Source organism: Nerophis ophidion, linkage group LG02 (genome assembly GCF_033978795.1).
Source record: "Nerophis ophidion isolate RoL-2023_Sa linkage group LG02, RoL_Noph_v1.0, whole genome shotgun sequence".
Lineage (NCBI taxonomy): Eukaryota > Metazoa > Chordata > Actinopteri > Syngnathiformes > Syngnathidae > Nerophis > Nerophis ophidion.
The window spans coordinates 57,889,421-57,917,114 of record NC_084612.1 but is presented as its reverse complement, the minus strand read 5'-3'; the positions used below and the strand labels follow the sequence as shown (position 1 = coordinate 57,917,114).

Here is a 27,694-nt window from a genome sequence, read left to right as displayed (position 1 = left end):
AGCAGAGAGATGACTGGTATCCCCAAATACTCGTAAGTTGAGGTACTGGAGTAACGATCTGCTATTGCATTGTGTCTTTTTTAAACCAACTTACTAATCAAAGTGGCAGGTCTGCGGCAAAACTGGTACATCAGAATCTTAAATTGTATTTATTGCGATTAAAAGTTTTTAAGAATGGATTTTATACAAGACGTTGTTCTAGGCTGCCGCCTGTCTTTTTTAAACCAACTTACTAATCAAAGTGGCAGGTCTGCGGCAAAACTGGTACATCAGAATCTTAAATTGTATTTATTGCGATTTAAAAGTTTTTAAGAATGGATTTTATACAAGACGTTGTTTTAGGCTGCCGCCCCGCTTACAAATGAACGTACTATTATCATCCATCCATCCATTTTCTACCGCCTGTCCCTTTGGGGGGGTCGGAGAGGGTGCTGGAGCTTATCTCAGCTGCATTTGGCCGGTAGGCGGTGCACACCCTGGACAAGACGCCAACTCATTACAGGCCCATCACAGATAGACTCAAATTCACACACTAGGACCAATTTAGTGTTGCCAATCAACCTATCCCCAGGTGCATATCTTTGGAGGTTGGAGGAAGCCGTAGTACCCGCAGGGAACCTACACAGTCACGGGGAGAACATGCAAAGTCCACACAGAAAGATCCGCAGCCCAGGATTGAACTCAGGATCTTCGTATTTTGACTAACCCCTGCTCCACCATGCTGCCAACGTATTATTGTTATATAACGTACTATTACCAGTTATATACTAAATAATATATTGAGAGAACCAGTTTGAATAAGGAGTCTTGTTGAGTTGTTTCTGAACTGAATTGTCACCCTAAGAATCTGAATCATATTGAATGGTGAGTTGGAAGATTCTCATCTCTACTGCAATGTCATAGATAATTGCTCAAGGGCAAAGGCCTGCTGTTCCATTTTCCAGATGAGTTTCCTCAAAAACTAACTATTTTCCTATTTCAAAATTGGCGGTCCAAGTACCTTGAATTTCACCTTAGGCAATGTAGGCATTTTGTCAGATGCTCAGTCATACAGACGTCGATTCCTTTCAACTTGTTTCCGTTTTTTATGGTTAGCTAAGACGTCCAATGACCCAAAAACACACAGGTTCAGATCGCGGAGCCCAATCCTCTCCATGGTCCCCAGGTTCTACACTTGCCAGCATGGGCATTGAAGTCTCCCAGTAGAAAAGTTCAAAGCAGCCCCCTGGAGGAGACAAGGAAGTGTATTCAATAGTCAGAACCCTTTCCCTGAACTTGAAAGTGCAGAGAAGGGACACACCGCCTCCTCTACAGCTCCAGAGTAGAACACAAGCTAGCCCTTCCTTGGGGAATTTGGTTCCAGAACCCTAACTGGGGTTTGAGGAGAGTGACTGCTAGAAACTCTATACCCTCCCATACAGAAGTGACATCCCAAGAACCGAATTTGGCAGCCTAAGACCTAGACTCTCGACAAGTGGTGGGTCCTTTTCAAAATATTTTAATTGCTAGACTTCACCACTAACGCTTATCTGCAAGCATAATAATCTACTCTGACTACAATCAATTCCGCTTTATAAGGATGTGTTATTCCAGTTGAGCAACCTCAGCTATAGATTCACCACAGACTCTACATCAGGCTGCTTGACAACTGTTTATGCTACAAATAGATTAAATAAACATCCACCGAGCTCTTTATGCAAGGATTAGCTCGCTGGAGAGCTGCAGCTACAAAGCAGAAACAGATCCTGACATTGTTGGCGTGGACATGGCCAAAATTGCTTTCGCCATGCCAGGGTTCGCTCTGTGAAATCTAAAATGGTGTTAACCTGTGTTTTGGAACCAACATGCGTGTGTTTCTATATTTTACCATTGCACACTCTCGGTAATGTATTTCTTATACTGTGTGCACGCTATCCGTCATGCTTACACATTACCATGACAACGAGTGCTGTGCCGAGCAGAGTTTGCCCAGCGATTGTGTGTGTGTGTGTGTGCGTGAGTGTATGTGTGTGTGCGCGCCTGTGTGTGTGCTTTCGTTTGGTTTAACTGAGCAGCGACTCACAATTTTACCATATTATTGGCCTCAGGCTTTCCTCTATTCACTTCAAGCATTAAACCCACGATTGGCGTTGTGTTTATTTTCACTATTAGTCATCATTATGATGATGAGATGGTGTGGCTTTAAAACAGTGCCAACATCCTCGCTTGTGAAAACACGGACGTTGCCTACTAAGTGAGGGAGTTTACATTACGTTGATATGTTATAGTTCGCTTTGAGCTGTCAAATTTGCATTACACAGCTAGAATGTGTCATCATCATGCATCATCACGACATGACGATGCTTATGACCTAATAGTAGTCAAATTCTCTATAAAATTCTTACAAGTACACCTCCGCCAAACAATGTATGGTTATGTACATTAAAGAAAACAAACAAAAAAAGGAATATGAAACATATACTGGATCCATTATGGATTGAACTTTCACAGTATCATGTTAGACCCGCTCGACATCCATTGCTTTCGTCCTCTCCAAGTTTCTTATAGTCATCATTGTCACCGACGTCCCACTGGGTATGAGTTTTCCTTGCCCTTATGTGGGCCTACCGAGGATGTCGTAGTGGTTTGTGTTGTGGTTTGTGCAGCCCTTTGAGACACTAGTGATTTAGGGCTATATAAGTAAACATTGATTGATTGATTGATTGATATACAACAAACAATAACTAGTGATGTGTATTTCTGGTCTTGTCATCCTCGTCCCGGACAGAAGGGCGACACGGCAGTGAAGCCGGATCAAAAGAGACGTTGGAGACGCTTAGTTCAGGGGTTCGGGAACTTTTTTGGCTGAGAGAGCCAAAAAGCCAAATATTTTAAAATGTATTTCCACAAGAGCCATATAATATTTTTTTTTACACTGAACACAACTAAACGCGTGCATTTTTAAGTTAGACCAACATTATAGTATAATAGGTCTCTTTTTTTTGTAATAATATTGTTATTCTAGAGCTAACTGTGGAGGGGGCGTGGCCTGCTGGCCTGCAGCAAACTAGGGTGTGCCAGGACCAGCCTCGAAATCAGCGACAGGTGTGTAGATGGCCCACCTGGGCCTTGTTATCTAATCACCTGTTGCTCTGTTATAAGCAGCAGCCAGGAGGAGGGACGGGGTTGGGGCTGGGGCCAGAGCGCGAGCGAAAACGAAAGAGGAAAATACAATTGCTGGAAAGCAACTGAGAGACTTATCGAAAAATAAAACAATATTGTAACCCTGAAACAGGCTCTCATGTCAGTCTTTGGTGGTCTGATGAACCCCAGGAGGGCAAGCCCCACACTAACCAATAATAAATAAATAACTTCTTACCATTAACGCAAATTCTTGAACAGTTGCGATAGAAAACGGATGGATGGATTAAAAATGCATGCAAATATTTGATATTTTGAAAATTATTTTTAACACTGTAATTCCAAGTGGAATTATTCATTACTTATCATATTAAGCAACGTCAGTTAAGATTATCCAAGAGCCAGATGCAGTCATCAAAAGAGCCACGTCTGGCTCGCGAGCCATAGGTTCCCTACCCCTGTCTTAGCTGAACAAAAAGTTGCTTTATTACAAGCGAATGTCATTATACAGGTCTGCAGTAACTGGAGGAGGTCAATCAAAAAAAAAATAGGCCCGCTTAACTTGGAGGAGCCGAACCACAGTCTTCCTTTTTGACTCCTTCTTTCTCTGTCTGGGTGTGTGTTAATTCAGGAGAGTACAACCTGACCATGAAAGGAGATGTTTATGTGTAAGTGACTGAGACGAAAACAAGTTGTAGGTTGACGTTTAAGATAAACATTAGAGTAGATTGGATTCAAATTGATGTCATTGCTCAGCACAAGTACAGTACAGCGAAAAGAAGTTTGGCATCCAACCAGAGTGCAAATAAACAGTAAAGTGCAACAGTGATATACCATGAATTGATTAACGTGGACCATGACCTTAACAAGTTGAAAAACCTATTCGGGTGTTACCTTTTAGCGGTCAATTGTACGGAACATGTACTGTACTGTGCAATCTGCTAATAAAAGTTTCAATCAATCAAAAATGTAATGTACAGGTGATTAAATAGGGGTATGTCTAGATGACTTGGAGTGAACTGAGTGATATGCTAAACAAAACTTAAACATGTATAATTAGTGAGAATAGTAAGAATATGTAAAGATATAGTATATAGTATACTGTCAGGCTTTGTGCTTCCTCGATGCAAGGATGATGTGGGACGAGTCAGGCATGAATGTAAGTACATGATTTTTATTAAATAAACAAACAAACTACAAAATGGCAAACCAAGGACGCGCTCTGTGGCGGGTAAGAATCTATACTAAACTTAAAACAAAACAGCACAATGGCATGACTATATACAAACAAAACAAAACTAGCACTGTGGCATAAATACACAAACTTGCACGGCATGGAAATGTGGACGAGGGCATGAAGGTTGGAACAGCATGGGTAGGGTGCGTGAGAGTGTGAAGATCCCAGACTGATGGACAGAAAGTAAAATCCTTAAATAGTAGCAGTGGTAATTAGGAACAGATGCGGGACTGAGGGCAGGGGCATGACTAGGAGGGCAAGGTGAAAACTAATAGGTTGGCATGGAAACAAAAAAAACCAGGAAGTGCAAAACGTGACTGAATGTCCAAAATCAAAACATAACATGACAAAACAAGATCCATAGGTGTGACATATACGCAGGTAAGCATGTATGCTGAGACGGATGTGGTATAGTATAAGTATATATAGATCAGAGAAAATACATTATATGCAGCAATATGTACATGCTATCATGCGGCTGTAGGGTTACATGCAAATGTATAAATAGGTATATCACGAATTACTGCAAGTATGGGGTCTCTTCTCCAGGATAGAGCTATCACTTCTGCATTCCGAAGTCTAAATGCATTGCCTCTTTTCGTGAGAGAGCTAATTCCAGTCCTCATGCGAATGTCCAACTGAGTTCCTCAATTTATTATGGACTCAACCATTATTTACTTAAACCCGGTGGTTTGCTTTCTCCAAGTTGAATATAAATATTCACCATGTGTAGAACATAATATGGGTTAATTATTTCACTTCACTAGTAACATACATTTTCAGTCTGTAACGAAAAAATCAATTTGCCTGAAATTTACATTTGTTTTATTCATATTTAAGCATTTTTTGTCCGACTTGAACCATTTGATACTGAAAAATGTTATTAAATGAAGTCATTAAATAAATAGATGAGGCAATTCCTGAATAAATTGCGTGTGAATGCTCCAATGCTGAAGATCAACTGAAATGCTGACAGAATGGAGTATCAATCAATCAATCAATCAATGATTACTTATATAGCCCTAAATCACTAGTGTCTCAAAGGGCTGCACAAACCACCACGACATCCTCGGTAGGCCCACATAAGGGCAAGGAAAACTCACTTATGAATCTAAAAATATTTTTAATGATGAAGAGTTGGAATTTCCAGGAAAACTAGAATTTGTTTTGAAACATGGGAATGTGTTATTTGGAATGTTCAGTATAAGAATAATGTGTTAATGTCGGAATGGTTTGAATAGGTTGAAAAAGTTGGCAATTGCGCAACTTTGAAAAATGTCCCATTCATTTCAATTAACCTAAAAATCTGGGAATTTTGGGAAAAGCTGGATTTATTTGGAAAATTATTAGAAGCATGAATGTCCTAAATGAGCTGAATTTGTTGGTGTTGGAATTGTTTAAATCAGGCAAGAAATGTTTAAGTAGTAAATAGTATTAGGAAATTTGGGGAAAACTAGGATTTTTTAATTTTTAAATGGTAAAAAACTTGAATGTTTCTAATAAGTTGAAATGGTTGGTGTTAGAATTTTTCACAACGTTCAAGAAATGTTGAAGTAGTAATATGTTGAATTGAGAAATAGTATTCCTGGAATTTCAGGAAAACCGGGAATTTTTCCAAAAAACAACTGTGTTTTTTGTCCTAATTAAGAAGAATGTTTTGACGGTGGAACAGTTGAAGTGGGTTGAAAAAAGTCACCAGAAAAAAAGGGTTGGAATTGGGCTTTGGAAAAACAGGAATTCTGGAAAATCCTGGATTTTTTGGGGAATTTAAAAAATGGGTAGTTTGGATTTTACTGGCCAGGATCTTCAGCTGGATTGGTTCGCTGCCGAGTGTGAAGCGACTGGGATGAGAATCAGCACCTCCAAATCCGAGTCCATGGTTCTGGCCCGTAAAAGGGTGGAGTGCCATCTCCGGGTTGGGGAGGAGACCCTGCCCCAAGTGGAGGAGTTCAAGTACCCAGGAGTCTTGTTCACGAGTGGGGGAAGAGTGGATCGTGAGATCGACAGGCGGATTGGTGCAGCGTCTTCAGTAATGTGGACGCTGTATCAATCCATTGTGGGGAAGAAGGAGCTGAGCCAGAAGGCAAAGCTCTCAATTTACCTGTCGATTTACGTTCCCATCCTCACCTATGGTCATTAGCTTTGGGTTATGACCGAAAAGACAAGATCACAGGTACAAGCAGCTGAAATGAGTTGCCTCCGCCGGGTGGCGGGCCTCTCCCCTAGAGATAGGGTGAGAAGCTCTGCCATCCGGGAGGAGCTCAAAGTAAAGTCATTGCTCCTCCACATCGAGAGGAGCCAGATGAGGTGGTTCGGGCATCTGGTCAGGATGCCACTCGATGCCTCCCTAGGTAGGTGTTTGGGCACGTGTGTCCGGTAGTAGGCCACGGGGAACAACCAGGACACGTTGGTAAGACTATGTCTCCCGGCTGGCCTGGGAACGCCTCGGGATCCCCCGGGAGGAGCTGGACGAAGTGGCTGGGGAGGGAAAAGTCTTGCCTTCTCTGCTCAGACCCGACCTCGGATAAGCGGAAGAAGATGGATGGATGGATGGATGGTAGTTTGTATTTTCAGAATGCGTTGAAGGTGGAATGGTGTGACAGGTTGAAAAACGTGGAAATGGTGGAAGTTTGACAAACGGCCAATTCGTTTCGAATGGGGAAAAATGTCCCGGGAAACCTAGAACTTTGGGAAATCTGGGAATTTTTGGAATGTGTTAAGGGAAAGCCCGTGATTCCCAAATGGGCTGAACAGTTTGAAGTTGGGACGGTTTGAATCGGACGAAAAATGCGGAAGGTACGGCCAGTGGCGTCACTAGACCTAATACTGTACTGGGGCACACCTGGGGCACAAAAATTTCATGTGAGCGTGCAAAGCGTGCAAGCAAAAACATTTTTAGCACTTATTTATCATAAAAAATACATAAATAGTGCTTTAAACTATGAAATCATATCAGATTATGTTGTATGGATCTTTGATTAACCACCTGAAGTTAACTCATACATTTGACCTACTTGTGCACTTTTTTACTCCAGACTTCTAAACTGCTACTGGTAAAAGCAAAAAGGAAGAGCAATGAATGTTTTTGAAATATATATTGCAGTAATCATCTGCAAATTTAACATCTACAAAAGTAAAACAAATAATAAAGCACCCCTACATCTCTGGGTTCTTTTATATTATTTAATTTCCATTTATGGCAATGTGGCTAATCCTATTTCAGATACACAAAATTATAAAATATACACAAAACAATAAAGCCACAGTAGTAGAATAAATGAACAACTGTTGTGTGTCTGTTCAGGGAATCATTTTCTGAGAAGTAAACTGTAATGTCTCCTTTTCATTTTTGCAAAGTGGTCAATCACTCTGGACAGACATGGAAATATTACATTAACTGTTATACAGTTGACCAGTGGTTCCCAACTGCTGGGTCGTGACATAAAAGTGGATTGTGTGTCATTTTCAGTGAGTCGCAGTCAGATGTGTGCATGAAAAAAAACAAATTTTAGGGAGAAAAAAATCAAATTGCAAATTGTGGCAACAAAACCAGATTATTTTAGCATTTTTTTCTAGTGACTATTAGTGAGTATTTTAGCAAAAGGCAAACCGACTAACAAGTTGGAGGAGGACTCAGGACAGACATGGAAATATTTTTTTTAAAAATCCAAACGGGGCAACAAAACCCGATATTTTCAGCCATCTTTCTGAAAACAAATACAGAAATGTTACAATTTTTTCTGGAAATAAAACCAGATGCTTTAGCTGTAGCCATTTTTCTGGTGACAAAACAAGATTATTTTAGTCAAAGTCACACCGATTAACAAGACACGTCTACTGTGCTATTTTTCTGTGAAATAAACTTGAATGATTTAAAAATTTGACTCACGACTTGATGATATGGAAAAAAAATGTTCTTCCTGAAGATAAACCATTTGAGAAGCACTCAACTCACACATGCTTACTCCAAATCATTATTGATGCAGAACCAGCAGACAATAACCAACATTATGTTTCATGTTCATTGGAAATTCCACCGACAGCTTGTACAGCAAATGAATATATTTGTCTTGATACAAGGAAGAACGTTAGCTAACTTAGCATCAACTTAAGACAATGATGTTGCCTAGCTGGCTAGGACTTCACTTACATCTCTCATTCCTGCTGCGGGCGAATAACTTTCTGATATCCATCTAGGAGTTACAGTTTGGGTCAAATCCAAATCAAAATAATGTAATTAACAAATTGTTGTTGGCTAACGTTACCTACCTCACGCAGTGATTCGCAGCCCCTCTCTCTCTCTCTCTCTCTCTCTCTCTCTCAACCGAAGTCTCAATCCACACGTGAATAAATTACCATATTAATTAGCCATGTGCTCATTGTTTCGTGGAGTGAATACAGTAGCAATCAATTACCATACTAAGTAGTATTTGCGCTGTTGTCTATGTTACGTAGACTTAAAACACTGAAGCATTTTTTGTTATTGGTGAAATTTTTCCTGGGGCACTGCAGATCAACAGTGGGGCACGTGCCCCAGTGAAATATGTCTGGCGACGCCCCTGGGTAGGGCGCGGCAAAATCTGGAGAAGAAGAAAGTGTGAATGCTCCAAAGGATTCACACATTCAAATTGATCAGTGCCATTAACCCTGCATCACCCCCAAACCACAAAGCTAGACAGGAAGTATTGGAATGGGGAGAAGAAAGCCGGTGAAGCTGATACGGCACAGGACCATAAACCAGGCTTATGTTGGGAAACACTGCTGTCAGGGAAGATATTTTTTTTTTATACCAGTTCACATTTCGTACCCAGAAGTGCAATTTTGTACAACCTTTTTATTTTACACGGGCGGTAAGACAGCAACTGTCAATGCTGCATATTTGAATAGTTTCCTGGCACAGGGCATGCTCTGCTAGATGAAACGAGGAGAGCTCCGAAGATTGTTTAGTTCAACAACAACAATCATTGAAACATGCTGTGCTAAGGAACACAATAAAGGTGTCTTCCTTTAAATGTCCCTCTGGCTTCTTTATCAGGAACGAGCATCGTGTTGTTGTTGTTATTTTTACGTTAGGCAATTTCATGAGGTTCAAATCTTTTTAAACGTGAGTCATTACTTTCTCACATAAAGGCTCAGCCTCCAGCTGTAGGGAAGATTAGAATTCAGCCAGTCTCTGCGCCGCACTGTGGAAACTCAAACAGCGCAGGGGGAAAACATGTAATTTTTAATGTTTTACTGAGTCAGTTGACATGATACTTTTTTGTCTTATATTTCTTACTTTTTGATTTATATCCAACAAAAGCTTATAAAATCAGTTTTTTCCAATGGTACACCCCGGTTGAAACTAGAGACGTCCGATAATATCGGACAGCCGACATAATTAGCCGATACATGCTTTAAAATGTTAAATCGGAAATTATCGTATCAGTTTCAAAAAGTAAAATTTATGAATTTTTAAAACACTGCTGTACGGAGTGGTACACGGACGTATGGAAAGCACAGAGTGCCAATGAACCTTACTTAAAGGCACTGCCTTCGCGTGCAGGCCCAATCACATCATTTGTACGGCTTTTCACACACACACAAGTGAATGCAACGCATACTTGGTCAACAGTCACTGAGGGTGGCCATATAAAAAAACTTTAACACTGTTACAAATATGTGCCATACTGTGAACCTACACCAAACAAGAATGAAAAACATATTTCGGGAGAACATCCGAAACGGAACACAACATAAACACAACAGAGCAAATACCCATAACCCCTTGCAGCACTATCTCTTCCGGGATGCTACACTATACACCCTCCCCTTTATATCCTTCCCCCTTTTGTAAATTCAAGACTTCCTCTGCTTAGTAACATGAAGTACCATCCATCCATCCATCCATCTTCTTCCGCTTATCCGAGGTCGGGTCACGGGGGAAGCAGCCTAAGCAGGGAAGCCCAGACTTCCCTCTTACTAGCCATTTCCTCCAGCTCCTCCCGGGGGATCCCGAGGCGTTCCCAGGCCAGCCGGGAGACATAGTCTACCCAACGTGTCCTGGGTCTTCCCCGTGGCCTCCCACCGGTGCGACGTGCTCTAAACACCTCCCTAGGGAGGCGTTCGGGTGGCATCCTGACCAGATGCCCGAACCACCTCATCTGGCTCCTCTCCATATGGACGAGCAGCGGCTTTACTTTGAGCTCCTCCCGGATGACAGAGCTTCTCACCCTCTCTCTAAGGGAGAGGAAACTCATTTTGGTCGCTTGTACCCGTGATCTTGTCTTTTCGGTCATAACCCAAATCTTATGACCATAGGTGAGGATGGGAACGTAGATCAACCCGTAAATTGAGAGCTTTGCCTTCCGGCTCAGCTCCTTCTTCACCACAACGGATCGATACAGCGTCCGCATTACTGAAGACGCCTCGCCGATCCACCTGTCGATCTCACAATCCTCTCTTCCTTCACTCGTGAACAAGACTCCGAGGTTCTTGAAATCCTCCACTTGAGGCAGAGTCATGAAGTACACTATTAATAATTTGAGTTTGTGGTCTTGTTCTCCATTTTCATGCAATCGTCTTTTTAACTTGTCTTTCTTTACGTCTCTTACTGGGATGGCCGAGTCTTCCCTAACAAGAGACTTAAACAACAGAAGAGGCTTTTCAAACAATCGCCAAAGTCTGGACTCCACTTTTCCTTTTTTTTTTTCAATAAGTCGACGTGTAACAAGATGAACGGTCTCTCACTGAATGTGTACCGCTCGGGAAATTGGTACACCAACAATATTGTAGTTTTCTACACTTGATTGTACTTCAAAGAGGAGACAGAATACCGTATTTTTCAGACTATAAGATGAACTTAAAACCCTTTTGTTTTCTCAAAACTCGACAATGCGCCTTATAACTTGGTGCGCCTGATGTACAGACATTTTTTGGTTGTGCTTACTGACCTCAAAACAATTTTATATGGTACATGGTGAAATGATAAATGTGACCAGTAAATGTCAGGCACACATAGGAGACACGTGTAGGCTGTAATATGACTAAGTTTCTTCCATTATAAAAAGGGCAGGGAAATAAATTGCGGGGTGCGCTTTCACACATGCACAGTTCCAGCCTCTGTTCCGACCCCAATGCTACATTTGAAGGTGCAAGGTTGTATTTCATAGAACACCAAAGAAGAGAAAATATGCCCGCTTTTACAAACTGTGTAATGGTCATTGGAGTTTTTGGGGGGTTTCCTTTCACACAGGTGTTATTCTGCCACTTTCACAACCTCAAAAAGGTGTACAGTTTCCAGGTTGACTTCTGTCCAATTTCATGTCACAAAGAAAAAATGGCTGATTCTACATGCTGTGTGAAAGGGAATAATTACCGCATTTTCCGGACAATAGAGCACACTTAAAATCTTTTTTTTTTCTCTTCTCAAAACTGGACATTGCGCCTTATAACCCGGTCCGCCTAATGTATGAAATCATTTTGGTTGGGTTTACTGACCTCGAAGCTATTTTATTCGGTACATGGTGAAATGATGATTGTGACCAGTAGATGGCAGCCACACATAAGAGACACGTGTAGACTGCAATATGACTCAAGTTAACCACACCAACATCCATTGAATATATAGAACATTACACAAAAATGTATCAACATGTTTTAGTAGGACTTTGGTAAGCTATTAAGCCACACCGCTGGATGGATTGTACTGTGCTTCAACATAGGAGTATTATTATGGTGTGTGTATAAGGTAAGACATACTATCTGGCATTTGGTTTTGCAGTACTATGAAAAAGCAACTTTTCTTACTTTCTGGTACTTGTTGATCTGTATTTGTGATCTGCATAAATCCTGAAAATGTGTGCGCGTTTGCCTTTGTAGTCTGTGTAGTCTTTTTCACTATCTTCTTGTTATGGGACATTCATCCCCCGCTGATGAAAAATAGACCATTCATTGGCAGTGTGCCTTGTAATCCGGTGCGCCCCATGGTCCGGAAAATACGGTATGCGGCATACCAGAAAATCCAATCAAGATGACATGTACCATTCAACATATATTACAAGCTAATACCATTCATGTGATACATTTGTGTGACTGCTTTTGAAGGTGAACTGAAATAAATGCATTGTACAACAAAAAGTATTCAACTAACGTACTTTAAATGTTTGTGTGCTTTATGCCAGATGCAAATCTACATGTACAATTCCGACGACTTCGACAGCCTCAGTGCGTCACTCAAGGAGAAGAGAATCATAGCAGTCATGGCGGTTTTCTTCCAGGTGAGTATTCTTTGTCCACTGGTACCTCGGTTTACGAGTGCCCTAGCTTACTAGTATTTGGGATACGAACTCGCTCTTGGCAAATTATGTTTTAGTTAATGAGCAACCATTAGGGTACTTACCGTCTCCACCACTAGCGAATGTCACTTTAAACCCTGTGGGATCCCAACAAAACATTCTAGATTATTTGCTGGCATTAGCTTTTAGCTAGTGATGTGTATTTCTGGTCTCCTCACCCCCTCCCGGGCAGAAGAGCAACGCGGCAGTGCAGCTGGATCAAAAGAGACGACGGAGACGCTTTGCTGGACAAAAAGTTGTTTTGTTACAAGCGAGTGTCATTATGCAGGTCTGCAGTACCTGGAGGAGATCAAGTCAGAAAAAAATAGTCACTCCTAACTTGGAGGAGCCGAACTACAGTCTTATATAACTTCTTTCTCTTGTCTGGGTGTGTGTTAAGTCAGCAGAGTGAAACCTGACTGTGTAAGGAGATGTTCATAAGTAAGTGACCGGAAAACAACTTTTATATGTTTTAACTTAGAAATGGACGTGCAAATAGACATGGCGCCTCTCCTTCCAAAGTCTGAATGTATCGCGTCAACATAAGCGTCATCATTCCGCGACGTTTTCAACAGCACACTTTGCGGGGAATTTAAAATTGTAATTTAGTAAACTAAACCGGCCATATTGGCATGTGTTGCAATGTTAAGATTTCATCATTGATATATAAACTATCAGACTGCATGGTCGGTAGTAGTGGGTTTCAGTAGGCCTTTAACCCTGTTTTTAAAGGCAAGTGCTAGTTATGCTATTTGCTAGTAAAAAATAAGCTACCATATTAATCAATGGTAACAAAATAAATGCCAAAGCAATTCTATAGTGTCCCTAGTATATCGTGCTATGTTTCTACTGTATTTCCATTAAGATATCAGTAAAACTTATAAAATGCTCGCCAGATAGCATTAAAAAACACAATAAATGACTCGTAGCTGTTTACCAGCAAAATTGAAAAACAAATTACCATGCTAATGTAAGTTTGCTAAAAAAGAAACAATTAGCATTTTCAAAAATGGCACCAAGTAAAGAAATCCATATGTTTTGGATCCAAACGTGCACAATTAACTAAAATGATTGCGTTAAATATTAGCATGCTAACAAGGTAAACATTTTGTCATATTTACAAGAAGGCGTCAATTAGTAACAAAATCTATTCTTTTTGCAAACAAAATTTGCTAAAATGCTAGTATTAAACATTAGTAAACTTACAAGATGGCAACAAGTAAGGACATACATGAGTTGTATTTCATATTTGCTAACAAGCTAGCATAATACATTAGCCTGCTTATACAGGAAAAGTTAGCATAGCAGATGGCGCCAAGTAAGGTTTTTCAAGATGTTTTAGGATTTAAACATACAAACTGTGTTGAAATTCTAGCAAAAAAACATTGGCATGTAAACATAGAATAAGTTTGCATACTTAGAAGATGACACCAAGTAGGAAAATCCATATTTCGGTTTAAAAACTTTGCTGAAATGCATGTCAGTTTAAAAAGAAAAACTAACTTTTAGATAATATTGCATAAAAAAAAAAAAACAGTACAACAGAATGCATTTCAAGCAACTACAGTAGTTTAAGAAATAATGTAGTAAAAATACTGGATTTACCTTGGAGACTAGACCTCTACTGTATCTCCTAAAAGCAGCTTCTCCGTTAAACACCCCATTAGCAGCTTCTCCATGTTTTCATGGATAAATGCCTGCTGTTTAGATAATACTTCAACATCCTTGGCTGGCATTAATCGACCCCTTGTGCTTCAGTATGGTGCAGACTAACAGGGATACTCTCCAACTGTTTCCCTACATTACCTAGTGTTGTCTATTTCTTGGTCGTGGGATGGGTGATGAGCCGGGAAGACGCAAACGAGGAATCGTTGAACAAAAAGCTTTATTTGTTTCAGCGAGCCTCATACTGGAACTGCAGCTCTAGGAGAAGGAATATAGGCCTGATTTCTCTCTCTTCGTAACTCTACCCTTAGGGCCGGTCAGTCTGGACAAAAGCCCAGTTTGTTGTTTGACCAGTCAGCCTATTTTCCTGTGATCGGTTTGAGTCGGTTGACCTCCAACCCCTGATCTCTACTCCTACCCGTGGGGGCTTCCTACCAGATGTCGTTATTGTGTTTACACTTCTTCCTAAAATCCAGATTTTGCTATCTGTTATGTTAATGTCCTGGGGGCAAGAGCCCCCAATCTCTGGAGAGTTTGTGATGGACATTTGCACTTTTGACCTTACTAGAATTATCCTCTTAAGAATTCTGTGACCAAATATAAATAAATGCTACTTCACAATTATATAAGAAACTTGTGTACGGTATAATTTACCACATTAGCTCCACCCTCTGTCATGCTTTTGATTATTTTTATTTTATATTAATGACTATCATACACTTCTTACTTTCTTCCTTACCATGCTTGGAAAACAGAGTAAGGGGCATTTCTCGCCTAAAACTAATGTTCGCGAGTAAGACCGGATGTTTGGGTCGGATCTGAGAGGACTCACTGTGACATTCGTTACGCCAACTAGCGTTGGGGAGATTCGTAAACCCGAATTTTTACTCTTAATTTAAAGCAAAAAATTAGCCGATAGATTACTTGTATCAGAAAAAAATTCCCAAGACTTGGCTACAGTAAGCCTCAGGTACCTTTTGTATGCAGTGTTATCTGGAATCTTCTTTGTGTTTGATGGTATGAATCCAATGTTCCAGCCAACCTATTAATTAATTATGTTATGTTTTCTTCAAACAAAGGATGGTCAATATGTCATAAAATCTATATCACAATATATATTGCAGCCTTTTGCAATAATGATATGTATCACAATATTTTGTTTGGCATACAGTACAGTGTAAAAACTAATCCAATCATTTAAAATTAAGTTACAAAGGCTGCTGATACAGTAACATTTTACGTCAATATATATATATATATATATATATATATATATATATATATATATATATATATATATATATATATATATATATATATATATATATATATATATATCAATCAATCAATGTTTACTTATATAGCCCTAAATCACTAGTGTCTCAAAGGGCTGCACAAACCACTACGACATCCTCGGTAGGCCCACATAAGGGCAAGGAAAACTCACACCCAGTGGGACGTCGGTGACAATAATGACCCAGTGGGACGTCGGTGACAATGATGACTATGAGAACCTTGGAGAGGACGAAAGCAATGGATGTCGAGCGGGTCTAACATGATACTGTGAAAGTTCAATCCATAATGGATCCAACACAGTCGCGAGAGTTCAGTCCAAAGCGGATCCAACACAGCAGCGAGAGTCCCGTTCACAGCGGAGCCACCAGGAAATCATCCCAAGCGGAGGCGGATCAGCAGCGCAGAGATGTCCCCAGCCGATACACAGGCAAGCAGTACATGGCCACCGGATCGGACCGGACCCCCTCCACAAGGGAGAGTGGGACATAGAGGAAAAAGAAAATAAACGGCAGATCAACTGGTCTAAAAAGGGAGTCTATTTAAAGGCAAGAGTATACAAATGAGTTTTAAGGTGAGACTTAAATGCTTCTACTGAGGTGGCATCTCGAACTGTTACCGGGAGGGCTTTCCAGAGTACTGGAGCCCGAACGGAAAACGCTCTATAGCCCGCAGACTTTTTTTGGGCTTTGGGAATCACTAATAAGCCGGAGTCCTTTGAACGCAAATTTCTTGCCGGGACATATGGTACAATACAATCGGCAAGATAGGATGGAGCTAGACCGTGTAGTATTTTATACGTAAGTAGTAAAACCTTAAAGTTACATCTTAAGTGCACAGGAAGCCAGTGCAGGTGAGCCAGTACAGGCGTAATGTGATCAAACGTTCTTGTTCTTGTCAAAAGTCTAGCAGCCGCATTTTGTACCAACTGTAATCTTTTAATGCTAGACCCGAAAATTGGGGAGACCCGAAAATTATACGTTACAGTAGTCGAGGCGAGACGTAAAAAACGCATGGATAATGATCTCAGCGTCTTTAGTGGACAGAATGGAGCGAATTTTAGCAATATTACGGAGATGAAAGAAGGCCGTTTTAGTAACTCTTTTAATGTGTGACTCAAAGGAGAGAGTTGGGTCGAAGATAACACCCAGATTCTTTACCGTGTCGCCTTGTTTTATATATATATATATATATATATATATATATATATATATATATATATATATATATATATATATATATATGTATATATATATATATATATATATATATATATATATAGTATAGACAAGATACTGAACGTTCAAACAGGAAAACGTTATTTTTTGCAAATATGAGCTCATCTGGAATTTGATGTCTGCAACATGTTTCTAAATAGTTGGCACGAGTGGCAAAAAAGACAGAGAGTAAAGGAATGCTCATAAAACACCTATTTGGAACATCCCACAGGTGAACAGGCTAATTGGGAATAGGTGGTTGCCATGTTTGGGTATAAAAGCAGCTTCCATGAAATGCTCAGTCATTCACAAACAAGGATGGGGCGAGGGTCAACAATTTGTAAGCAAATGCGTGAGCAAATTGTTGAACGGTTGAAGAAGAAGATTTCTCAACCAGCTACTGCAAGGAATTTGGGGATTTCACCATCTACGGTCCGTAATATCATAGAAAGATTCAGAGAATCTGGAGAAATCACTGCACTTAAGCAATGATATTACGGACCTTTGAGCCCTCAGGCGGTTCTGCATCAAAAACAAACATCAGTGTGTAAAGGATATCACCACATGGGCTCAGGATCACTTCATAAAACCACTGTCAGTAACGACAGATGGTTGCTACATCTGTAAGCGCAAGTTAAAACTCTACTATGCAAAGCGAAACCCATTTATCAACAACACCAAGGAACGCCGCCGGCTTCGCTGGGCCGAGCTCATCTAAGATGGACTGATGCAAAGTGGTAAAGTGTTCTGTGGTCTGATGAGTCCACAATTCAAATTATATTTGGAAACTGTGGACGTGGTGTCTTTGAAGAGGGAAGACAACTCTTGGATGGATGATATGTCAGAAGGAAAACATGGATTGATAACAAAAATATTGTATAAAAGTGGTGGAAGGACAGAAATATGAGGATGTCAGACATAGTCACCACAATGGACTTTATTATTATTTTTTTTATAAAGTAGTTGCTTTAGAGACATAAAGAGAGGGAAATTGAGCTGTTGGGACGAATGGAGAGCGAGAGAGGATTTGTGATGTGAGGCCCCACAGCTGAGGATCTCAGGGGACGAGCCTTTGGGTTTTCAGAGATAAACATTAATAATGAAACACTAATTCCCACTGTCCTCCTTTTCTTTTTCCTCCTCTCTTTCTCAAACGCTGTTATATTTCTCTGTTTGCACCCGACTGACTATATTTCTCGTCATATTATTTATTTCCTTACAAACGCCCACCTTGGTGGCTGAAAACACGTCTTTGTTGCAGTGTGAGCACACAATAGATGACATTGTAGGTGGGGACCAGTTAAAGACTTTTAAATATTTTTTTTCTAAACTTCTCCTGCATGGATTTTTGTCCACCAACTGTTTTTTTGTGTAGCCATACAAACTAAAGCACTTCTTTGCTCTCTGATATTTTTCAAGGGCAAGACAATTCCAAAACAATAGCATGTATTTTTATTTTTGTATTTATAAAAAATTTAAAAACTAAAAATGTTTTTTATTTTATTTTAGACAGTGTAAACGAGATCATGTCTACTAATGCGAAATTTTTAAAGTAATCTTCAATGTCTTGATGTCTGTTGGACTGCTTGTCATAGCATACCTTTGGACGACGACTCTGTTGAGCTCGTTTAATATGTTTTTCTTTTCATAATGTTATTGTTTTGCGGCTTAGTGGCCACATGCATGGACAGCACCTTTTAGCTCTTATTTCCAAAATTATGTACACTACTGAATTGGGGTCTTATGGCCGCTTATGTGGACACTTATACTGCCATCTGGTGGTGTCAGAAGAGTAAAACATACAATGGAATTTTGAAAAATAAGAATTAGCATGTAACTAAACATGAAGTACATGTTTGTGTACTTCTGGACTAAGTACATCATATAAAAATATGATTCTTAGTTTTTATTGTAATTAGGGTCCAATAAGCCCAAATAGCAAAGAAAAATGACAAAAGCATGTAAACAATAAGCTTGGGTCTTAAGAAGCTAAATTAGTAGTGTTGTTCTGATACCAATATTTTGGTAACGGTACAGATACTTTTCGGTACCTTTCAATGCTTTTCTAAATAAAGGGGACTACAAAAAATGTCATTATTGGCTTTATTTCAACAAAAAATCTTAGAGTACTGTGACAGTCGCTTGCTGTCGTCGTGCGGGTTTAATGGACCACCCAGGAAGGACATGCTTTTGAGCAGGTTTGACTTCTTTATTTTGCAATAAAGCTTGTCTACGGTCGGATCACTTTTCAGCTCCTTCCTCCACTGCTATTTCCCGGTCTGCTTTTCAGCTGCCGTCGTCGTTGTCCTTGTCTGCTTTTTTGGCGCTCTTGCTTCTTAGTAGCTGCTGCCGGCTCTCCTACTCCTTCCGCTCCAATCTCTAATTCTCCTCTTTTATACACTGTGAGGAGATGTTAATTGTGTGCCGGTGTGCGAGCCACGCACCTGATCTTGCTCGTAGCGTCGCTCTCTGCACGCCCTGCCTCTCTGCTCAGCTGCATTCTCCGCCTTCTTGCCGCCCTGCCCCGCTGTCGGACCGTCGGCTCCGCCTCTCCACGAGTACATTAGACATATGTTTATTATTACAATTGTGTCCTTAAATAAAATAGTGAATTCACTAGACAACTTGTCTTTCAGTAGTAAGTAAACAAACAATTAGTCTGCTGATATATGCGGAAAAATATTGTGTCAATTTTTCATTCTATTATTTTGTCAAAAATACAAAAGGACAAACTGTACACATGTATTTCAATATACTTGTTCATTTACTGTTTATATCTACTTACTTTGTGTTTCAACATATTCTATCTACACTTCTGTTGAAATGTAATAATCACTTATTCTTCTGTTTGATACTTTACATTAGTTTTGGATGATGGCACAAATGTAGGTATCAATCCGATACCAAGTAGTTACAGGATCATACATCGGTCATATTCAATGTCTTCATGTGTCCGGGGACACATTTTCTGAGTTTATAAACATCATTCAAATAAAAAATTTACAAAAAGGAAAAAGATTTTGTGATGCCAAAAAAAAATAGAATGTAATCATTGCAGTATCGACTACAATGATTACCCATCAGTTTTCACCTGTTATGTGTTCACGACTCACACACCTGACTTGTCTGGACTTGTGCACCTGTCATCACTGCACCTATTTGAGCCTGGAGTTGCCAGGCAGTCAGCCTGGCGACATCCACCCTCGATCTCCCCCTACACACCCTTGTTATTCATGCTAATGATCTGTGCTCTTTTCTCGTTCCAAGTAAGTTTTCGTGATTAATGCCATAGTTTGCGCGTGTTTGTGTCACCTCAATTGCTCTGTTTATTGCAGTTCTGAGTGTTGCTGTGTCAGGTTTGGTTTTGGAATTGGATTACATAGTTGTGGTATTGCTGTGTATTGTTTTGTTGAATTGATGAAAAAAAAAAATAATAATAATTGTTGAATAAATCGATTTAAAAAAAAATGAGAATCGATTCTGAATCGCACAACGTGAGAATCGTGATTCAAATTTGAATCGATTTTTTCCCACACCCCTAGTATTTATATTATTCACATGTGAATAATGCTGTATAATAGACTATTTATATTATTCACATGGAAAAAATACCCAAGTGTTTATTGTTTATTGTGAGTCAACTGCGGTGCTGAATTTCCCCCAGGGATCAATAAAGTACTTTCTATTCTATTCTATTCTAATAACACATACACACACACACTTGGCGCTACTACTACTTCTACTACTGCGGGGTAATAATGAACATACAGTAAAGTGCCAATCATCAACGATAATAAACCTACAATACCTCTTCAGTGGACACAGCCTTTGAGGCACATTCAAATGATTGAATACCTGCGAGAGAAAACGTTCCACAGGTGCTGCCATCTACAATCTCCTTTTAGTCCGCATATTACCAATGAGCTTAAACTTTGAATCCCTGATGTCACACTTCACTTGACAATCACCACCAAGCGCTCTTCTCATGAAACATCTCTCAACTGCATCCCCCGTGTATGTGAAAGTCTTTTTTGAAAAGTAACACATTACTTTTTCTAGTAACTATAGTAATAATAATAACAGAAAAAAATAAATTAAAAAAATGATGATAATAATTGCATCCATTTGGAGCGTTGTGGCTCGGTGCCGTGCCAGCAACTTGAGGGTTCCGGGTTCGATCCCTGCTTCCGCTATCCTAGTCGCTGCTGTTGTATGTAGCTTAAAGGCCTACTGAAACCCACTACTACCGACCACGCAGTCTGATAGTTTATATATCAATGATGAAATATTAACATTGCAACACATGCCAATACGGCTGGTTTTGTTTACTAAATTACAATTTTAAATTTCCCGCGAGGTATCCTGTTGAAAACGTCACGGAATGATGACGCTTATGTTGACGCGTGTTTGTGACGTTATTGGTTGGAGCGGACATGTTCTCCTAGCACCACTCCCGGCTAAAAGTAGTCTGTTTTCATCAGATAATTACACAGTATTTTGGACATCTGTGTTGCTGAATCCTTTGCAATTTGTTCAATTAATAATGGAGACTATAAAGAAGAATGCTGTTGGTGGAAAGCAACACAAACACAGCCGGTGTTTCTTTGTTTGTTGTGGAGTTTTAACACAGAGCGGTCAAGCGAACATGTTTCTCTACCACATGTCAACCAGCAAGTTTTTGGATGGGAACATTGTGATATTAAGTCGGCTCTTACCGGAGACTTGAGCAGATTATGCGACCTCCTCCTGCAGCTGTCAAAAAGGCAGCTGTGATCTTGCCTCCTCCATTGGCTTCTCTCAGAGACACTGACGGTCACCGCAGCACTCCGACTTTCAGGTATGACTTTATAATCTCACTAAAATACTATTAACACAATAAACAGATACAGGATTTTCCAGAATTATCCTAGTAAATGTGTCTAATAACATCTGAATCGCTCCCACTGCCGCCTAAAGTCGTCGCCTTTTCTTTCTTTTCTTTAGTGCTTCACTCTTACTTTCCTCATCCACGAATCTTTCATCCTCGCTCAAATTAATGGGGAAATTGTCGCTTTCTCGGTCCGAATCGCTCTTGCTGCTGGTGGCTATGATTAAAAACAATGAGGATGAGAGGAGCTCTACAACCCGTGACGTCACACGCACATCATCTGCTACTTCCGGTACAGGAAAGGTTTTTTTATTAGCGACCAAAAGTTGGGAACTTTATCGTCGATGTTCTCTACTAAATCCTTTCAGCAAAAATATGGCAATATCGCGAAATGATCAAGTATGACACATAGGATAGACCTGCTATCCCCGTTTAAATAAGAAAATCTCATTTCAGTAGGCCTTTAAAGATGTAAATAATGTGTTTCACTTTGTATGGTGGTTTGAGTGTCTAGAGAAAAGCGCTATATCTTTATAATTCACCTCACCTCACTAATGAAGAGTAATTCCATTAGTAATTCCATTAAGTTTCCGGTGAAAGTAACTGTAATTACTTTTTTTTAAAGTGGTTTTCCTAACACAGCCAATGACTGTGGTCCTTTGGAGTGTAGTCTTTGGTATCTTTTTCTTTGAAGAAGTTTAAAACCTTCCTTGCTTCATGGCTTTTCAGATTAGAACTTTGGGTAACACTTTTTGTATGGGGAATACGTTCACCATTATTTAGTTTCTTATTACCATGCAAATTAGTAATATATTGGCTCTTAATTAGTCATTATTAAGTATGTATAATGCCTTGTTCCGCATGGCCTGATTTTACAGCCAGTAAGCCATTAACTAAGAGTCTCGCCTCAATAACCTCAGAATTATTGCTTATCAGTAACCCTTACATGTCCCCTAGTGGCCAAATAACTCTAAATTAAGTATTTGTTACTTAGAATATGTTCCCCTTTACTAAAGTGTTACCAAACTTTGTTATGCAGACCACAATGAAGAGTTTTGACAAAATCCTGATACGACCCCTTTAAGTAAATGTTTTCATTATCTAACATTCTATATCATTTATCATTTATATCAGGGGTCACCAAGCTTTTTGAAACCAAGAGCTACTTCTCAGGTACTGATTAATGCGAAGGGCTACCAGTTTGATACACACTTATATACAAGTATAAACCATTTACCATTTATATAAATTGCCAGAAATAGCCAATTTGCTCAATTCACCTTTAATAAATATATATATATATATATATATATAAAAAGTGTATTTCTGTCTGTCATTCCGTCGTACATTTTTTTTCCTTTTATGGAAGGTTTTTTGTAGGGAATAAATGATGAAAAAAACCACTTAATTGAACGGTTTAAAAGAGGAGAAAACATGAAAAAAATTAAAATTTCATTTTGAAACATAGTTTATCTTCAATTTCGACTCTTTAAAATTCAAAATTCAACCGCAAAAAATGGAGAAAAACTAGCTAATTCGAATCTTTTTGAAAAAAATAAAAAAATAATTTATGGAACATTAGTAATTTTCCCTGATTAAGATACATTTTTGAATTTTGATGACATGTTTTGAATAGGTTAATATCCAATCTGCACTTTGTTAGAATATATAACACAGCTATATTTTTTTTAACAAAGACAAATCATTACTTCTTCTAGATTTTCCAGAACAAAAATTTCAAAAGAAATTCAAAAGACTTTGAAATAAGATTTAAATTACATTCTACAGATTTTCTAGATTTGCCAGAATATTTTTTTTTAATTTTAATCATAATAAGTTTGAAGAAATTTTTCACAAATATTATACGTCGAAAAAACAGCAGTTAAAATGAAAAATTCAATTAAAATGTATTTATTATTCTTTACAATTAAAAATAATACAATACTTGAACATTGATTTGAATTATCAGGAAAGAAGAAGAAGGAATTTAAAAGGTAAAAAGGTACATGTGTTTAAAAATAATCCTAAAATCATTTTTAAGGTTGTATTTTTTTTCTAAAATTGTTTTTCTGAAAGTTATAAGAAGCAAAGTAAAAAAAAAAAAATAATAATTTATTTAAAGTGAAGACCAAGTCTTTAAAATATTTTCTTGGATTTTCAAATTCTATTTGAGTTTTGTCTCTCTTAGAATTAAAAATGTCGAGCAAAGCAAGACTAGCTTGCTAGTAAATAAATAACATTTAAAAAATAGAGGCAGCCCAATGGTAAGTGCCGCTATTTGAGCTATTTTTAGAACAGGCTAGCGGGCTACCCATCTGGTCCTTACGGGCTACCTGGTGCCCGCGGGCACCGCGTTGGTGACCCCTGTTCTATATCAAATATAGTTATTTTTGTTCCGCTCTTATATTATTTTTTAGAGTTAAAGACCATGCAGAGGGATGAACCTGCAGACCTGCATTCGATCTCAAAAGTCTCGCAAATTTCTCAGCACCCATTGCTCCGATATTGCTGCAACCAGTTCTACTGAATGGTTGGTTCCAAGTGAAAAAGGCTACTTAGAGGCTTCTGGAATGAGCACCAAATCTGGCGTAGCGTTGTTATGACAGTGGTTTCTGGGAATCTGATCTGTTGCCCCAGGTCTAGAAGTCCTAACTCCCAGTCCTGATCTGTTCCTCAAAGGCCAGAAGAAGTTTGTTTTCCCCCACCTTGACAATAGCGATTGTCTAATTTACTGGGTGAAGGTGCATAGAGTCGCTGCTGGCCTTCAGGACTTTAGTGCCAGCTTGTGCTTTAGAGTAACAGCTGAGGATATGATCCAGGATCGTTCCGTTCAGGCTTAACGCACATGCTGGAGTCTGCAATGTCTCCCAGTCGAATAAGTTGATGCGCTTGATAACATAGGCAGCCTATATCAAGAAACGTATATGATGGTGCTTGAATTACTACAGCTCAGCTATAAATAAGACTTTATACTCTGCGAAATACTTCCATGTTGTTTGGAAAAGTTTTCAAATATAATTACTTACTTGAACAGTGACACAGTTGTATGTAACTTGGTACCATATCCAACACATGATGTCCTTGCCATGTACGTATGATTTTCATTTTAATCCTTTAACAAAACTGTCATTTCATTCTCGGTTTATACAGCATGCATTTATTTTGATCAGTATTTATTTACTTTTTCATGTACCAAATACGAGTTGGGAAATTGTGTTAGATGTAAATATAAACGCAATACAATGATTTGCAAATCATTTTCAACCCATATTCAGTTGAATATGCTACAAAGACGACATATTTGATGTTCAAACTGATAAACATTTTAATTTTTTTGCAAATAATCATTAACTTTAGAATTTGATGCCAGCAACACATGACAAAGAATTTGGGAATGGTGGCAATAAATGCTGATAAAGTTGAGGAATGCTCATCAAACACTTATTCGGTACTTTCCTGGTCTGCCTGCAGTCCAGACCTGTCTCCCATCGAAAAAGTGTGGCGCATTATGAGGCGTAAAATACGACAGCGGAGACCCCGGAATGTTGAACGACTGAAGCTCTACTTAAAACAAAGCTTCAACAATTAATTTTCTCTGTTCCCAAACGTTTATTGTTTGTTGTTAAAAGAAAGGGTGATGTAACACAGTGGTGAACATGCCCTTTCCCAACTACTTTGGCACGTGTTGCAACCATGAAATTCTAAGTTAATTATTATTTGCAAAAAAAAAAATAAGTTTGAGTTTGAACATCAAATATGTTGTCTTTGTAGTGTATTCAATTGAATATGGGTTGAAAAGGATTTGCAAATCATTTTATTCTGTTGATATTTACATCTGACACAATTTCCCAACTCACATTGAAACAGGGTTGTATTTTGGCACCATTCTCAATCCTGGGGCTGAATTTGCTCATGCTTTCTTAAACCGACTGTTGGATCAATTTACTGCTAGGCTCTTTCCCATCGAATTTTGCAATTTTGCAATTTTGCAGGTGAGTCAATCCAATATTGACAATGGTCCAGATCTTCCTCCTCCTTATCGTTACTGAACGTGTCTCAAAGGGGTGATATACTTAAAAAAATGCATTCATTCGTTCCATGAGCGAAAATGCTCTATTATTGGTTGTATTGAGCAGCACAAGTCGCCACAGAAGTAAAAAGTGCCTGCTTATGCTTAGTTTTTTCGGGACAATTAAACCTGCTCTGATGTTGGACCCAGTAAGATATGCAGATGGACCGGTCTTAACTAAGAGACCTGCCTCAGCCTGAGGGAAAAATGTACTCGATACTATGTGTAATTGCGTTGACGGTAGGAATTAATTGTCGATACGTTCTAAAATACTTCTAAAGCCCAGACTTCCCTTTCCCCAGCTACTTTCTGGTTCCATTCCAGCATCCACCATCCTAGTCCCTGTCATTGTGTCTTTAGCTTCCATTGCCAGCCACACTTGTATACATGTAGCTTACTACCACCAAGCTTGAATATATGGGTTTACCAATGAAAAACGCTTTGAGACAATTGAGAAAATACACACATATATACACGCACACACACACACACACATATATATATATATATATATATATATATATATATATATATATATATATATATATATATATATATATATATATATATATATATATATATATATATATATATATATATATACATACATACATACATACATAGATCGATCGCTAGATAGTACTTTATTGATTCCTTCAGGAGAATTCCTTAAGGAAAATTAAACATTCCAGCAGCAGTGTACAGAGTTGAGATCAATTTTAAAATTAAAAAGCAAATAATGGGGGTATATATGGAAACAAAATATAACAAGAATAAAAATTAAAAGCAACAATGGGAATAAAAATACAACAGTAAAATAAGAATATAACAAGATAAACTAGGCAGTAGTGACCATGTTATTAAAACGTATTGCACTGTTATTGTTTTGCATCCCCTGTCATCCTAGTACCCCCCACCCCCCGCCCCAGAGAGGAGTTGTACAGTCTAATAGCGTGTGGGACAAAGGAGTTTTTGAGTCTATTAGTCCTGCACTTGGGATGAAGCAGTCTAGCACTGAACAGGCTCCTCTGGCTACTGATAACGGTATGCAGAGGGTGACTGGCATCATCCAGGATGCTCACTAGTTTGTCCACAGTCCTCTTCTCTGCCACCGTCACCAGTGAGTCCAGTTTCATTCCGATCGTAGAACCGGCCCGCCAGCTCAGTTTGTCAAGTCTAGAGCTGTCCTTCTTAGCTGTACTGCCCCCCCAGCACACTACCATGTAGAACAGAACACTGGCAACCACAAACTGGTAGTACATCCACAAGAGTATTTTTCAGATGTTGAAGGAGCACAGCCTCCTGAGGAAGTACAGCCTGCTCTGTCCTCTCCTGTACAAGTTGTCCGTGTTAACAGTCCAGTCCAGCTTTTTGTCCACCCTCACCCTGAGGTACTTGAATGAGTCCGGGCTATATTACACAACCCCGCGCCCCCAACCCCGGCCACCTCAACCGACGCACGGAGGGTGGGGGTGGGGGGGGGGGCTGTTGGTGCTAGTGGGGTGTATAATATAGCCTGGGTTCATCATGGATACTTGGGATTCCGGGTAATTGTTATGTTGCGTTTATGTTGTGTTACTGTGAGGATGTTCTCCGGAAACGTGTTTGTCATTCTTGTTTGGTGTGGGTTCACAGTGTGGCGCATATTAGTAAGAGTGTTAAAGTTGTTTATATCACAACCGTCAGTGTAACCTGTATGGCTGTTGACTATATGCCTTGCAGTCGTCTACATGTATCAGCGGAAACCATGTACAACATGTTACTGAGCCGGCAAGCTGTTTGTACATGTTGCAGAAGGCGTCAAAGGCAATGGCTTCATAGTACGCCCTTATTATTGTTATCTGGGTGGTCATCAGCAGATATCAGCGAGAATGGTTGCGGCTCCCATTATCTTCTTTATTTCATGAAACG

The 27,694-nt window shown here is 39.3% G+C and overlaps 1 protein-coding gene across 4 annotated transcripts in view; it reads left to right on the top strand.

The window, feature by feature from the left end:
* The window catches only part of LOC133542939 (receptor-type tyrosine-protein phosphatase gamma-like), a 797,325-nt gene that overhangs the window by 541,160 nt on the left and 228,471 nt on the right, over window positions 1-27,694 (top strand). For all 4 annotated transcript variants that reach the window (XM_061887219.1, XM_061887226.1, XM_061887237.1 and 1 more), the window contains one exon: window positions 12,520-12,615. In XM_061887219.1, the coding sequence (XP_061743203.1) occupies window positions 12,520-12,615 (96 nt within the window). The remainder of the gene's footprint in view (window positions 1-12,519; window positions 12,616-27,694) is intronic.